Genomic DNA, 15,329 nt, shown 5'->3' with positions numbered 1-15,329 from the left:
AGCCACTTCCTGTATAACTCGTTTTTCAATAGCTAGTTTAGCCTACTGTACGTATTGGTGGCTGCATGTCTGGGGATTCACCCTCCAGCATTCTGGTTTTCCTCCTAAGCAGCACTGTTGAGAACGGGGACTTAAGGGGCCACTTTAGTCACAAACACTCAGAAACAATCAAATATATTTCCCATGGTATTCCTTAGAGTTTAACTCTGTGGTTTTGTTCTGTAAGTACATGAAATAAGTGTTTTATCAGAATGAGAAAATCAGCCATATTCAAACATTGGTATGATTAGTGTGATATTGATGTCACCACTGTCTAGTGGATGGGGTTTGGGTTAATTTTGTCCTGTGATGCACTGAATCCCAAGCCCTTATGACAGTTGTATCTTAAAATAGCAGGAGGGGTGTTGCTCTAAAATCCCCCTTGTGGTTTTTTTTAAGGAAGGAGTAGCACAAGACCCAGATATTCCTCTTTGACATCACTCTATTTTTAGGTGTTGGTGAATTCTTCCGCCTGCTTGTTAGAATTGCTCTCTGTGGGGTGTGCCGCAGATAATCACTCACTCCCTGTGATAGTGTCATAGACAGTTCAGTGCTCTATTTTAGCGCAGAGATACCCTTTACTAAATCAAGCATGAGAAACTGTGTGCCAAGCCTCGCAGCATGTCTGAAGCCCAGGTAGCCATTCTCAGTAGCAGATTAATTCAGTTGACGTGTAGCTTGTGTTCGTGTCCCTAAAGACTGTCACCAGCCTGATTTAGTTTTAAACTGGCGCATTGGCAGTAATCTGCTGTAACGGACACACGGACACACAGATAGAAACGTGGACAGGTTCTGTGGAAATGCTGAGTAACAGCAGTGAGCTCATTCCCAGGGCGAGTGTGAGGCCTGGTGTGGCCCCTGTGGTCAGCTCTGATCATAGCCTTAGTCCCTGTCATGCCGCCCTTAAAGAGGAATGGCTGCCACTCCCCTACACGCCCTCTTCCAGTTTCACTTCCATCTGCCTGTGCCCTGCTCATTTCATTTTACCTTGAACTGCATTTTTAAAAAAAATCACAGCCTCCACTGTTCACAGCAGCTATATTGGGGTAATAATATCTGTGATCAGTGGTTTTGCCACGTTCAAACACCATCAGTCAATAACCAGACACCTCAAAAGTATTCGGATGTCTTTTGAAAGGCTTAAAAGATGTCAAAATGTCACATAGCGTTGGCACGATAACCAAAATTTAAATACTACTTCACTACTAAAAGGTTGAATTTGATAATCTGAATCTTATAGACATTCAACACTTTCACCAAATCTGTTCTACCAACTGAAATTCTATTTCTAGCGGGCGCATACGTGCAGGTTGGAATAGCTAAAAGAAAAAGAAGAAGCATTGGAGTAGACACCTGCAGTCTGACTCGTGACAGTGAAATGCAGAGCAAAATTCAGTCAAACAGCTGCAAGCATGGCAATATGTCAAACAGTTCACCACATCTTGAACTGAATCCAAACCGACCAAAAATGGTTGACAAAACTGGTGCCAGTAGCGAAATATGAAATTATTTTGCTTATAGAGCTGACAAAGACGGACAGCCAACTGACATCTAAAAACTCCTGTCCTGTGCAAACGTTGCTACGAAGCTGTCCAAGTCAAGTGTGGTAACACGTTGCTTGATGGTTTTTCTTGTTTGCTGTGGTATTGTAGCAGTAGTATTATTTCTACTATTTTTAATATGACTAAACTTAGTAACGGTATTGAAGTCAAAATGTTGGTGTCATGACAACACTGCTCCCTTCAGTATTCTCCTTACTCACAATGAATGTGTGGTCTGACGGTAATAGGCCCATTTCCTTTGGGCCAGTACCCAGTCTCCCCCCTACACACTCCCCTCATCTGTGTGCCTGTGCCTGTTCGGGGCCCCGGCTGGGCGAGCCCCTCCCTTCCCCCTCCGCGGCCGCTGGAGAAAGCTCCACGTTAGTCAGCCCAGAGGATGCAGTGAGTAATGCTGTTTCAGCCCAGTGGCATTCCTCTCTCTCACCACAGGGCCCGGGCGCTCATAAACCCAGCAGAGAAGTAACTTTCACTCTGTCAGACTCCTGAAAGACGAGGCCGTAAGACACGCCGGCTGTTCCTATGTGGAGACGGCACGTGCGGCCTTAACATGAAAGCCGCGACTTCGCTCCCCACGCCCTGCAATGGCACTTGAGGGGTTGGTGACTGTGTTCTTCAGAATTTGACCCAATCTGTTATGGTTTAGCTTCCATGACTAGACTGCAAATGTTTCACTCGGTTTACATTTCTTTAATCATTGTCAGAATGAAGTAGACTTGCAGTCCCTGTTCATAACAGCTCATAAAAAAGATGTGCTTTCAAGGAGCTTCACTATACAGCCTCCTGACATTTTTATCGTACAATAAATCGCAACCTCCAGATTGTATGTATATGTATGGGTTTATTTTTCCAAGGGCAGATGCCATCACAAAGACATATTGCAAGCAGCTGCCCACAGCGTTGTATTGCAGCATTTAGTTTTCAATACTCTTCCTTAGAACAGATAAGTACCTACACATGGGGGTTTGCTCCCTACAGGGGAGCAAACCAGCAGCCCATTAACATCAAGGCAGCCTGCCAAACCAACCTGCTGCCATGTCAGTTTATTAAACCTGTGGCCCCAGATTCCGATTTAATCCTCCTCTAATGAATTGTTTCATTTTCAGTGCCTTTGCCAGCAGCCATTCACAACATTTTGTAGCATGTTATTAAAGCTGATCTATTTGTCAAGTGAAATACAGTAGTATTTACTTTAGTTACGCTGTCAGAGGATGGTAAGCTTGTCCGGGGAAATGCTTACTTCTCTGACAGTGCCCAGGTTGTGCCAAACCCCTGTAGCTTATCCCCTGAGAAAAACAATCCTTCATTAAGATATCTGTTCAGTAGCCCACTCTTTCTCCCTGCCTCTCGCTCTCTGTGGACCCCAAAGCAAAACCACCATGAAAGGGCCAATTGTGCTCTGAGGCCTTCTGAGTTTCATTACAGGTGAGATGCAGTCTGAAGTGCTCTCTCATTTCAGGCCCCGCGGAGTGCTTGTTGTTGCGCTAAATAAAATCCATCAGAAAAAGGCCCCTGAATCTAAGCCATTCATCTCCGCACCCGCAGGTTAGGCTACCCTGTATTTTGTGTCAGTCACTAAGAGGGGGTGTTTGATTTTAATTTTAACCTTGGCTGGAGCTTATCAGTCGGAATGGGCTTGGCCGGAGTGCCTGCGTGTTGACTCAAACTTCACCCTGGCAACTTAGCACCTCACCTGGAGACTGGGTGGGGAATTTGGCAGAGATGCATTCAAAAAGGGCCCGGCACAGAGATTCTCCAGCTAGGCCTGGAGATGAACACACACACACACACACACACGCGCAGGCCTATGTTGGACTGTGCAGTGCTGTTGGAAAATTGCTCTGCCTTTCTGAAGGCCATAAACAGCCTCTGGTCGTTGAGGTTTCTCTCAGCAGCCAGTGGAAAACTGTTGCTCCTCTTCCAGCACAAGTGATTATTCCAGATCTATAACTGGGTTTTCACTTTCTGTTTAAGCTGCACAGTCAAAAATTGCTTCAAAAATCTTCAAAAGGTTAGGCTTCAGCATAAATGTGTCCATAATTGTCTGTGAGGAGTTCTGGCCTTTGTTGGTCAGAAAGTAACAACCTTCTAAGCTGGAGCGGACTCCCCCGCCTCGCTCCAGCCTTCTCCCTCTGTTCCAGCACGTTGAAGTCAGACAGGATGCTAGTCATGCTGCACACCCTAGTCATACAGTGTATCACTCCTCCTCACTAGTCAAACAATAGGACCTCATTGTTTAAGACCAGCCCTTCTAATCGTGCTCTTGTGTGCTGTGACGTATTGCAACAGACTGAGAATTAACTGATACTAAAACGTAAGTAGAGAAAACTGTCAATTGAGCGAAGTGTTTGAGGACATTTGTATATAGTTTTCATTTGGCACTAAATACAGTGTTTCCCACACATAGACTTTACTTGGGCGGGCCGCCCAGGTATATTAACGGCCGCCAAAGTATATTTGGCGACCCATTTTAGCATTTTTTTTTTTTATTTTTTTATCCGAGAGAACGACGCCATCCGCGATCGATTAACTAGTGGACAATCTCCCCTCGCTCTAAGTTAGCCCTCCAGGGTTTCCCACACACAGAAAACTTTATATGAAACTATATAATCGTAAAACTGCGTGTAGCGCATTGATTCGCTCAACCCCTAATTGCTCCGCGCGACCTCTCTCTCTCTCTCTCTCTCGCTCTTTCTCTCTCTCTCTCTCTCTCTCTCTCTCTCGCTCACTCGCTCTCTCACCGGACCCGTCTGTTCGCCTCCCACTGCACACGCGTGAGGGATATTTTTTTTCCATTCCAAGAAGACGGCCGACTGAATTCCCGAAAAGAAGAACTAACAGTTAACGTTACTCGGAATACAGCTGAGTTTCCGAGATTAGCACGCTGTATAGCCTAGCCGCTAGTCAGTATCCACTGAGTGGACTGATAACGTTAATATTAACTTTTTAACTCTGATTCTGAATGTTTGCTCCCTCAATCCAGATTAATATTGAAAAATATTTTCAAAGAAGGAAAAGGACTGGTCCTGAGGAGGAGCAGGACAGTCTGGACCAGAGGAGCTGAGCAGTAAAACAGAGCAGATAATAATGTCAAAGGCTGTAATGTAACGATGTAAAGATACAGGACAGACTGACAGCAGAGAGATGCAGCAGGGCAGAGGGGCAGAAAAGCAGATTTCTCTGTAAAAGGGGTCTCATTTCTATTCTTCACCTTGTAGACAAAAGCAAGCAACAAACAGAACAGTGTAGCACTGTTTATATTTTTAACTTATGTTATCTTTGACACAAAGTACTTTAGATATATACAGGTTAGTTATTTGAACTATTTAAAATTGAGTACATTAGATAATTTTTCAGCCATCCAGGTAGTGGGATCCTTTATTGATATTAGCCTATAAGAGAATACAGGAATAAAAAGGCACTCAACCGACCCCCCCCCCCCCCCCCCCCCCCGGGTTGCCAACCCACCTACCACCACAAGTACATTCGAATTCTGTGGGAAACACTGAAATATGTTGGCTTCTTCACTAGATGGGCCTAACCGGCTAGGCTTTCTGTCTGGCATAGTTTCAGTATTCATCCATTGGTGTAGGTGCCAACTTCAACAGCTATACACTGAATTAAGTCAAGAAAACAATATCAAAACAGTCGAGTTTCCTTTACGACATCATAGTTGCACCTCCCAGTCCAGAATTTGTTATCCTGGGTCAAGCTGGGCTGCTTTGATTTGACATAAAATCAGTAGCCTATAGCAGAAAGAAAACACAAGCCGCATGAATTGAAGAAGTGTTTTAGAGTGTACTTTTGTTTACCTCTGCACCAGTTGACTAAACCTTGTATCATCACCCTAGCCAGGCCCGTACTCAGGCCTGGGAAGGTGTAATCCTATGAGGGTTGTCCACCAGATTAGTCTGGTACCTGAGTATGTCACCTTAAGGTTAGATTCTTCAGGCCTTGCCAGCCTCTGCAAAAACCCTCAAAGGCCTTTTCACAGCACCTCGCTCTGCTGGCAGAATACCATCAGCGATTCATTTGAGTTTTAACGGACAGATTACTTCATTGGTTTCTGCAGTGTGAAGGTATGATCAGTTTCTGTTGACTACTGCCGGGCGGTTACGTCATGTCATTTTCTGTTTTCCTGGAAGAACGAGTTGTGCATTGTTAAAGGTTGTTGATTGTATACACTATTTTGAGAGTTATGTAACCTTTAGTAAGGTCAGATTTAGTAGATTGTATTTTTTCCTTTTACTAAAAATACCATTCTTTTGCAGCAGGAGTTTGAATTCACTGGAAGTGAATTGGTCCTGACCCTATTCCACAGACTGAGCTTTAGAGGCTTTTTCTGAACAATTCCTTTTCTCTGTGCAGGTGGTGAAAACCATCGGCTTACGTGAGGTCTGGTACTTTGGGCTTCAGTACATGGATGGCAAAGGTTATTTCACCTGGCTAAAACTGGACAAAAAGGTAAGATCCAACTTCAATAAAATGTATTTTTTGTTTGATTTTGTCAGAATATATTCATCCTCTCTTATTAATCCTCAGGCTTTGTCAAGAGTAAATAGGGGTTGGAGGAAAAACCTATACAGTATATCACAATAATTAAATCTAATTTAAAAAAAGATTATACCACCACACAATTACAATCAATCTATATGTTCATGCTAATTTTTTATTTACATCAATGCTATTAATTACAGTCAACCTAATTCTATTCGGAATTCATGGTCAGTTCATTCAAAATATAGTCTAAGTATATATTTGAGCATTTTATTATCTTACTGGGTTCATTATTTGTCTTTTGGCTTCCACATCATGATACCTAATGCACCGCAAAATATTCAGATAATGCAACGTTATCACATGGTCTTCTCACCCCTAATCTCAAAGTGATCTCCCAGTATGTTCCAGCTGCCCAGCTTTTGCAATACCTTTCCAAATGGAGCCAAATATTGTAGGCGATAGAGAAAACCTGCATTCTTTTGAAGGGAGGGTAAAATCAGTGCTCCGGTGTTTGCCTTTCACTTAGTCACTCAGTAGCCATCGTATTATGTATGTGTTCGCATGCTGTATTGTGGTCATGATGTTCTGCTTCCGGCATGGCAGCTAATTGTTAAGCCCTGTCTGGTTTCCATCTCTGCTGGGTGTCGGGGCAGTGCACGTAATCAGCTGGAGCAGTATTATTTGGCAAGAGTGTGAACTCTTTGTGAACCACCATAAACTGCCTCTATTTTTCTCTGCTGTTGTCCCTGAGCAAACACAGATTGCCTGGCCTCCATTAACTGTTACTCTCGAGGTGCTCGTGGTCTGCCGAGTCCGATATCTTGTTGTGTGCCTACCTACAGTGATGCAAACCAGCCTGTGGAATGAAGCCATGCCTGCAAATGAGCAGAATTCCAGATGCTCAAGATTGTTTTTGTATCACAGTGCCTATATGATCCACCAACCCCCTGCGGTGCTTTTTAGACCAGTTGGTACTGCATTAACAGTCTCTCCACACCTGTACTCCACAGGCTAATACCTCAGGCTGAACAGATTCATTCTATGAATCTCTGTTTCTATCCAATGGCATTTGAGGGGGTTTTCTGATTAATGTCTTCCTGACTGAAACACGCTTTTCACGCTTTTAATTGAGTGCCGGATCTATCTTCCATAATTGAGAGACATTTTGAAACAGGCTTCTTTGCACTTTAGAATCATAAACACGGGTCAGGGTGAGAGAAAAGGTTATGCTTGGCTCAGTCAGCAGCAGTAAACTGGACGCAGTGTGCTGACGCTGCGCTGCACAGAAGCTCATCAGCACAATGCCTCGCTCAAACTGGAATATTCCCGGCCTTTTACAGCCCCATTCTCTTCATCAAGACCGCTTGGTTCCTGTTTCGAAATTAGAGGAAGAGGCACATTGTGTAAACACATAGCTGAGAGTTATTCAACTGGATTTTCACCGTATGCAAATGACAGATCCCCTTTCGGTGAGGGCAACGCACCCATAAAACTGCAGAACTTGCTGTAACCTACTGAATAAGGCAATTATTTAACCTGACATATATTACCATCTGCTTTCCCCCATAATATTTTGTTGTTGTGATGACACCAAGTATCGGTCTTTTTACTCACATTCCAAGGTTGTTGATAAAAAGGTGACATAATGATGATGATCAAATGCTTAAGGGACCATTATTGATTGATGGTAAATTACTGAAAAGTATAATTGATTTACATATTTTATTAGCCTAAGATATGACTTCCACTTTTTCAAGAATGAAGACATTATTTCCACTTGTTAATGCAGTCAAAAAAAAGATAACGATACTAATTATATTGCAAAGCATTAAGATTCACAGCATTATCATATGGTTTAAGTACAACGATATGTTATTCTCACATGTTGTACTTCCTCCCCAGGTGTCGTCCCAGGATGTGAAGAAGGAGAACCCGCTGCAGTTCAAGTTCCGGGCCAAGTTCTTCCCCGAGGACGTGGCCGAGGAGCTGATCCAGGACATCACCCAGAAGCTCTTCTTCCTGCAGGTGAAGGAGAGCATCCTGAGCGACGAGGTCTACTGCCCACCGGAGACGGCGGTGCTGCTGGCCTCCTACTCCGTCCAGGCCAAGTTTGGAGACTTCACCAAAGACGTCCACCGGCCTGGATACCTCACGTCCGACCGCCTGCTGCCCCAGCGGTGAGATGCACCAGTACAGTACATTCAATGAAGAATGAAGCTTTGTTATAGCAATAATACCCAAGAGTGAAAGCTGCACTTCGCACGATTTTTATGTAAAAATACACCAGTCTTTTATTAGTCTATAAGTGGCTGCAACAGAGAAAAGCGTCCCATCCCTACTAATTGAAACCCTGTGGATTTATCCTATTTGCCCAAATTCATTTTGGGTGTTGGGTATGAACACTGGCAGGAAAAATACTTCGCACACAGGTAGTGACGAATCAAAACGTTAGAGCAAACATCAGAGCGAGAGTAAGCTCACAGAGAAAGCTGGACTCACCGATGATGGTTGAACCTGCTGTTGCTGCTGCAGAGAAAAGAGAAGAAATTTAGTTCAGACGAGTGAGGAGTTTATTGACATCACATAGCATAATTTATGGGTAATGAAGTCCTTTGACCCTTCAAAATTTTTTTATTATTCTAGCTACCACTTGTGAAGCTCCCTAGTGCAGCTTGAAAGGTTTTCTTGAAAGTAGCATCCATATTCAAGAATAAAAAAGGGAGAAAACAAGAAAGATCGCTAACTAGCTCCTTGGTTGCACCAGTACATTAAAAATCTAAGCTTTATTACAGCCATTACCCGAGACTGAAAGACTTTCTTCAAAGTAGCATATGTACATAAGAATAAAATTGAGAAAAATTCCTAACTAGCTCTTTGGTTACCGCAAGAGTTGGCATAGCTGCCAATAAAGCATGGCCTGCTGTGCTTTGTAGGAATTATCAACACCATTTTTGACCAATTATATTGCTTGGCTGAAACTACTCGTTGTATAATGTTGTTTTCCACACAGTTATATAACCAAAGATATCAGAGTCACGTATCGTGATGTAGTTGATGTTTACTAGCTTCCTTTCTCTTTCTGTAGAGTCCTGGAGCAGCACAAGTTGTCCAGAGAACAGTGGGAGGAGAGGATCCAGGTGTGGCATGAGGAGCACCGTGGGATGCTGAAGTGAGTGTGTGTTGTGTATCTATGTAGAAATGTGACTCATTGAGCGAATGCGCTAAATGTAAACAATAATAATATATTGTGCTATGTAGATATTCTGGAGTATCAGAAGGAAGTGGATAGATTGTTGAGCCCCACTGGGCAAACCGCTTGTTTCCTGAGTCCTGTCCATTCCTGCAGGGAGGACGCTATGCTGGAGTACCTGAAGATCGCCCAGGACCTGGAAATGTATGGAGTCAACTACTTTGACATCAAGAACAAGAAGGGAACAGAGCTGTGGCTGGGAGTGGACGCCCTGGGCCTCAACATCTATGAGAAGGAGGACAAGTAAGTGCTGCATTCTGATAGGCCGTCGCAGCAGTAAACAGGACAGGTCAGGCCCTGTTGTCAGTGTCTATTCTGACTCTTGTTTTCTGCCTGCCCCCGGCAACAGTTCTGTAACACAGAGGCAAACTGGCTGAGCCAGGTCCATGTCTGTAGTTAATCACTACCCATCTCTGTTTCTCAGCAGACAGAGTGACAGGAATAAGTAAATATTTCTCTTTTGTATCTCCTTGGATGAGTTACCTTTGCTGTTTGGCACTGTACTCAAAGTTACTTAGTTATTTTAGATTTTGCTAAGCCCAAGACCAAAGGTTCAACTATGTATGGACTAATAGCTCACAGTCAGTGGGTGTGAAATTATCAGCAGGCACCAGCCCAATGCTGGCAAGTTTTTGTGGTGGTTGACACGTTTGTCTGCTCAGCCAGACAGTTTGGCCGGTAACCACCAACCACATGGTGAAGAAGTGAAGCCAGTAGTTTAGGGATCCACTGTGGTCCGGTGGATGTAAAAGTTAGTTTCCTGGCCTGGCCTGTGGGATTACCGCAGAGAAGTAGACTGTCATAAGAGCATCCACCTTCATCCCAGTTGACTTGCCTTTCAGTCACTGACCCTGTGGTGGTAATCCTGCCAGCCGCACTCTGCACTGACCCGCTGGCTGAGTTGTGTTATTGACTACCAGGCTGTTGCCCCCTCTGTATTGAGCTGGCTGCAGTGTGTTAGCTGTCCATGCCAAGTTCTATTGAAAGCAGTGTGGTCTGCTGCGTCGGCCTCATTGTGAGACATGAATACAGCTAGTTGGTGGTGGGCTAATGAGCAAGTGTATCGACTCAGTTGCCCCTTGAGGAATCTAACTGGACCCTAACTGTCTGATTTTCTGCCTCCTATCAGCAGAAGTTGTACAAGTTGTTCTGTTTTAATTTGTTTCTCATCGTGTTTATTTATAGCAGCTATAGTGCCAAAGTTAGTCTGGTAGCCTTACTTTAACGTCACTGTAGTGTGATACTCTAAATGTAATGTAGCAAGGCAGTGGAGGAGAGAGACAGTGTAAGAAACATACTGTGTCCTTGTGTGAGTCTGTCTCTTTATGCGCTCCCTGGGATCAGCAAAGAAATGCCTCTCTTCCACGGTGCCCTCTGCTGTAACCATGGCTACGCAGACTGGTTTTTCAAGCTGTGCGGCACTTAAGAATGTGAGGCTAACCTACAACACAAGTCTCTCCAATGAGGGCAGCAGGCCCACAATACAGCAGTACAGCCAAGGCCTCACCGAGGCACAGTTCAGTTTGGGTTTAACTCCTTCTGCTCTCCTGTTCCACTGACTGCAGTGCTGCTCATTTTATTGGAAAGATTCGCTTTCCTCTTAGCAACCACCCTAGCCAAACACACACACTGCTTGACTGTAAAATTAGAGATCTGTTTGACCAGTCAGATGTAGGATTCACATGTTTTAATGGTGGATTTAATTTTGATAAATAGTTGCAAATTCCCACACATCAGCGGTTAATTTTATGTTGTAAACCACTATTTTGACTGGCTCCCCAGTAACTTTGGTATATATCCTGGCTGCAACAGTATGTGAAACCTCAAGACATCTGTTTTATTTGCACAATTTGAGACCCTTTGTGCCCTGAGAGTTAATTCTCAGACATTAGTAATCTTCCTCATAGACAGCCAAAGAGGCTTACTAATGACATCCACCTAAATTTGATGCCAACGATGGTATCTTCCCTCTTCTAAGTCACCACAGGCTTTGAGTGAATTTTTATAAACCGTATGACTACAGCGGTAATTTTCACCAACACAAATCCAAAGATAAAGCACAGCTCAAGGAACCTCAAGACACTGATAGAAATACTGAATTGCTAAGATAACTTCCACATTCTTTTCTCAATTCCACAAGCATGTGTCAGGGTCAGTAATTGATTGAAATTCCAGTTCAGGCAGTAGGCTTTCACAGTAGAGTTTCACTGCTAGGCGGATCGCTGCACGACTATATTACAACACCATCGGCTTGTTAATGTTTACAGTACTACTCAGTGACGAGCCAAATGAGATTGGCATCCGTTCAATTTGTCTGGCACAATGGAAGAGCCGGCCACACCCCAGATTCATCCCTCATACACTTGATACAGAGATGTTCACAGTCAGCCCTAGAGAGATTTATTGTAACACTACATATGAGCCCATCTATCCAAATGAATGACGGGAAATTGTTCAGTCTTGATTATGTGTAGTAGACACCAGTTGAAGTATCTGTATTACTGTAAAACTGCATTGCAAGGAATGTCACTGTAAATAGGAGTAGTTTTAAATAAGAGTTTGTTCTTAATTGGCCTGTGTGTAAGGTGAAATGTCGAAATATATAAATTTAAAAAAAGATAACAATATGGGTTATCCCACTCGATAATCTTATTGCATAATGACACTTATGGCGCAGTATCACAGTAACACTCATGTTCATGTGGTCACTTCCTCAGATTGACCCCAAAGATTGGCTTCCCCTGGAGCGAGATCAGAAACATTTCCTTCAACGATAAGAAGTTCATCATCAAGCCCATTGACAAAAAAGCCCCGGTAAGTAAGATGTCAGTTACAACAGTATCAACCCTCATCTAGATTTTACATCTGTTGACATCTCTGAACCATAAAATATCCCCTCATACCCTTCCATCTGTCCCCATTCACCTTTCCCATCTTTCCCAATTTATTCCGTAAGAGCTATTAAATTCAGTGGTGTATCCCTTTAAGTAAAGTCAAGGTTTTCAGTGTGTGTCTATACTTAAGTTCTCTCCTTCCATTTTGCCCGTGGCATCATATGTCTCTGTTGTGGAGAGCAAAACCATTAGACATATCCTCAGTCTGATCTAGCACACACAGAACAGATCCTTGGCTACTGTCCAGGCACTGCTGTTACTGATGGACCCCCCCCCCTTCTCTCTCTCACACATACACACACACACACACACAGACATCACTGTGGTTTCCATATACCTTATCTCCGCACCTCAAGCCATTTTGCCTTTCAGTAAAAGTAGAGCAGTCTCTGTAATGGTGTTGTCAGTAGTGTGTAGTGTTAACAGTTTTCCCTGCACCTGCTCACAGCCACTAGCGAACCCTTTGTCAGTCATATCAGAAAAGCACAATGGGCAGGCAGCAAAACCGTTTATTCAACCTGGTGTTTGTTCATTTTTCTGCTCCCGCTCTCCCTCCCTTTCTGACTCCTTCTGTCTGTCTCCCTTGTCGCAGGACTTTGTGTTCTATGCCCCTCGACTGCGCATAAACAAGCGCATCCTGCAGCTCTGCATGGGCAACCATGAGCTGTACATGCGTCGCCGTAAGCCGGACACCATTGAGGTGCAGCAGATGAAGGCCCAGGCCAGAGAGGAGAAGCATCAGAAACAGATGGAGAGGTACGGAAACCCCTGTGTGCAAATATCACAAACAGAAGAATGTTATTTGAGTTTCATTCCAAAAGGAGAGGTTCACCACTTAAAAAATGTAATACTCACTGTTACAACATGAAGGTAAACATCTTTAAAGAATAAGATTAAATCCAGCAAAATTAAATATCTCCATTTTTGGAATCCACCCTCTTATTCACAGATCAGGCAATATGACACTAGTGTGTTTTTAAGTTTAAGTGTTGTCAGCATAACATGCATCTTCTCAGCCCACAGCTTTACAAAACACTGATTGTTCTGACAAATAAGCATTTTGAACAACTCAACATTGTGCAAAGAGAAGACTAATATATATGCTAACTAATTGCTTTTGTGATGACGACAAAGTAGCTTGTACCATCCACTACACATACACAGTGTGCTAAAGCGTTAACATGCACCATAGCAAAGGAAAGTACTGAACACACAGAGATAACACCTACTGAGCATCTCATTGGACAACGCCAAGAGCTTATTTGCCAAAGGGTTTCCTTATGTATTTCTTTAAATACACAGCAGTAGGATGATGTCATCACAGGGAGGGGACACAGGGAGATGAGACGGTGCTCCATTAAGCAGATTAAGATCAACACCACTGACGAATAGTATGACCTTGTTCTCTGTTGACTGAAACAGCTTTACCAGTGGCGGATGCCATTCTCAGCCAGGGTCGGGGATATTCCACTTTCAGTTCATTCAATTCAACATGAAAAGTGAAACTGCTCTTCATTGGTTAATAATAGAGCATTCATTCCATTCAAGATAGGCTACATGGACCTTGTTAACAAAAAGGATTTTCAGTGTTTGGATTTGGAAGGAAATCCACTTCCTGAATTGGTTGAACTGAAAGTGAATTGATGCCGACCCTGGTCTCAGCTACTACTGTCGGGCCAGTGTCTGTCCTGCACAGCTGTTCAAACATGGTGACATAACACCATGCCTGTCACACACTAAATACCAGCGGGAGAACCATGAGATCACCGGTCCCCAGCTGAAGGACTTAGGGTTCACACACAGTAGCTTACAGTGGTCAGTGTTTATGAGAGTCTGGGCCGGGGTCCAAAACGGTTGCAAGATGGTCTCTGTTGAGTCCCCAAAGAAGAGATAAGATGAAACTCGATTGATCCCCGTGGGGAAATTAGGTTGCTAGGCCCAGCAGTCGTCCTGCTAGCATAATGTTACAATGACATAGAGTACAGTTTTACACAAAAGACTGACGTCCAGATTCACTAAGATTATGTTGCGAGGACAGTTTTTGTGTATTTTGTTGCACTTCAGTTGCTTGAGGCAAGAGTATAGAGTTTTGTCTATACAAATCAAGTTGTGGTGCAAACAAGCCCACAAAGAGAGCACTGCACAAGCAAACAGCCCCTTCATCACCAATTGCGTAGTGCAAAATCTTCTTGCCTCCTTTCAAAGGATCTTATACAGTAAGTGCTACAGTAATTTGGGGGAGTTGGTGTTGAGAAGTGAATTCGGCACAGTCTCAAGGCGGGGCCTACAAATACTTATGTGGGAAAAATACAATAAAATTTACATATAATTTGCATATGCATGACCATGACAGGTGCAAAGAGGCTTTATTTTATGACCAGCGCTATTAGGCAGCTTTCCACTCATTGCACAAGATTAGTGAATGACATGGCATTCAGATTTGGTCATTTTGGTGATATAGCACGCACTGTTCCCTGCGCAAAACCTTTAGTGAATCTGAGCCCTGTGCGAGTGTGTGTGCACATGTGTGTGCGCGTGCCTGCAAGTGTATGCTTTTGTGCGCACGTGCCCCACAACCGGCGCTTGTTAGCCGTAACTATGTGTCGGCTACGTCAGCTCTCTTTGTGGCTCACGGCGGCGGTGTCTTATCTGCAGGGCCCAGCTGGAGAACGAGAAGAAGAAAAGGGAGGCCATCGAGAAAGAGAAGGAGCAGATGGAGCGAGAGAAGCAGGAGCTGATGATGAGGCTCTACCAGTTTGAGGAGAAGACCAAGAAGGCAGAGAAAGGTAAGGGGGGGAGGGGCGCCGCATTGAGGAACCTCAGGGGTTATCAATGGCTCATCATTTAACCTAGAGAATAGGGAAAGCGTGTGTGTGTGTGTGTGTGTGTGTATCTGTGAGTAGACAGAATATGTGCACCTGTGGTTATGTGTGTAGGTGAAGGATGTGATTTTTCAATTTTTTTGGAAACTCAACTAACATTGTATTTATAGGAGATTACCTCGGCAGTAATGTAACCAGTATATTGGAAACCTAGAGATTATTATTTTTCTTCTTTTGTGTGTTATTGATCACATTCCAACCATAA

At 43.7% G+C, this 15,329-nt stretch overlaps 2 protein-coding genes across 3 annotated transcripts in view; one reads left to right on the top strand and one right to left on the bottom strand.

Annotated features, from left to right (window-relative positions):
• enpp1 (ectonucleotide pyrophosphatase/phosphodiesterase 1) overlaps positions 1-15,329 on the bottom strand; it is a 200,770-nt gene that overhangs the window by 143,069 nt on the left and 42,372 nt on the right. The window lies entirely within an intron of this gene.
• Positions 1-15,329, top strand: part of ezrb (ezrin b) — a 31,806-nt gene that overhangs the window by 9,271 nt on the left and 7,206 nt on the right. For both annotated transcript variants that reach the window (XM_078289696.1, XM_071919043.2), the window contains 7 exons: positions 5,967-6,062; positions 8,001-8,275; positions 9,184-9,267; positions 9,445-9,591; positions 12,066-12,162; positions 12,835-12,998; positions 14,898-15,028. In XM_078289696.1, the coding sequence (XP_078145822.1) occupies positions 5,967-6,062; positions 8,001-8,275; positions 9,184-9,267; positions 9,445-9,591; positions 12,066-12,162; positions 12,835-12,998; positions 14,898-15,028 (994 nt within the window). The remainder of the gene's footprint in view (positions 1-5,966; positions 6,063-8,000; positions 8,276-9,183; positions 9,268-9,444; positions 9,592-12,065; positions 12,163-12,834; positions 12,999-14,897; positions 15,029-15,329) is intronic.

The sequence above is a fragment of the Centroberyx gerrardi genome, chromosome 18 (genome assembly GCF_048128805.1).
Source record: "Centroberyx gerrardi isolate f3 chromosome 18, fCenGer3.hap1.cur.20231027, whole genome shotgun sequence".
In the NCBI taxonomy this organism is placed as follows: domain Eukaryota; kingdom Metazoa; phylum Chordata; class Actinopteri; order Beryciformes; family Berycidae; genus Centroberyx; species Centroberyx gerrardi.
This window is presented reverse-complemented; position numbering and strand designations above follow the sequence as displayed.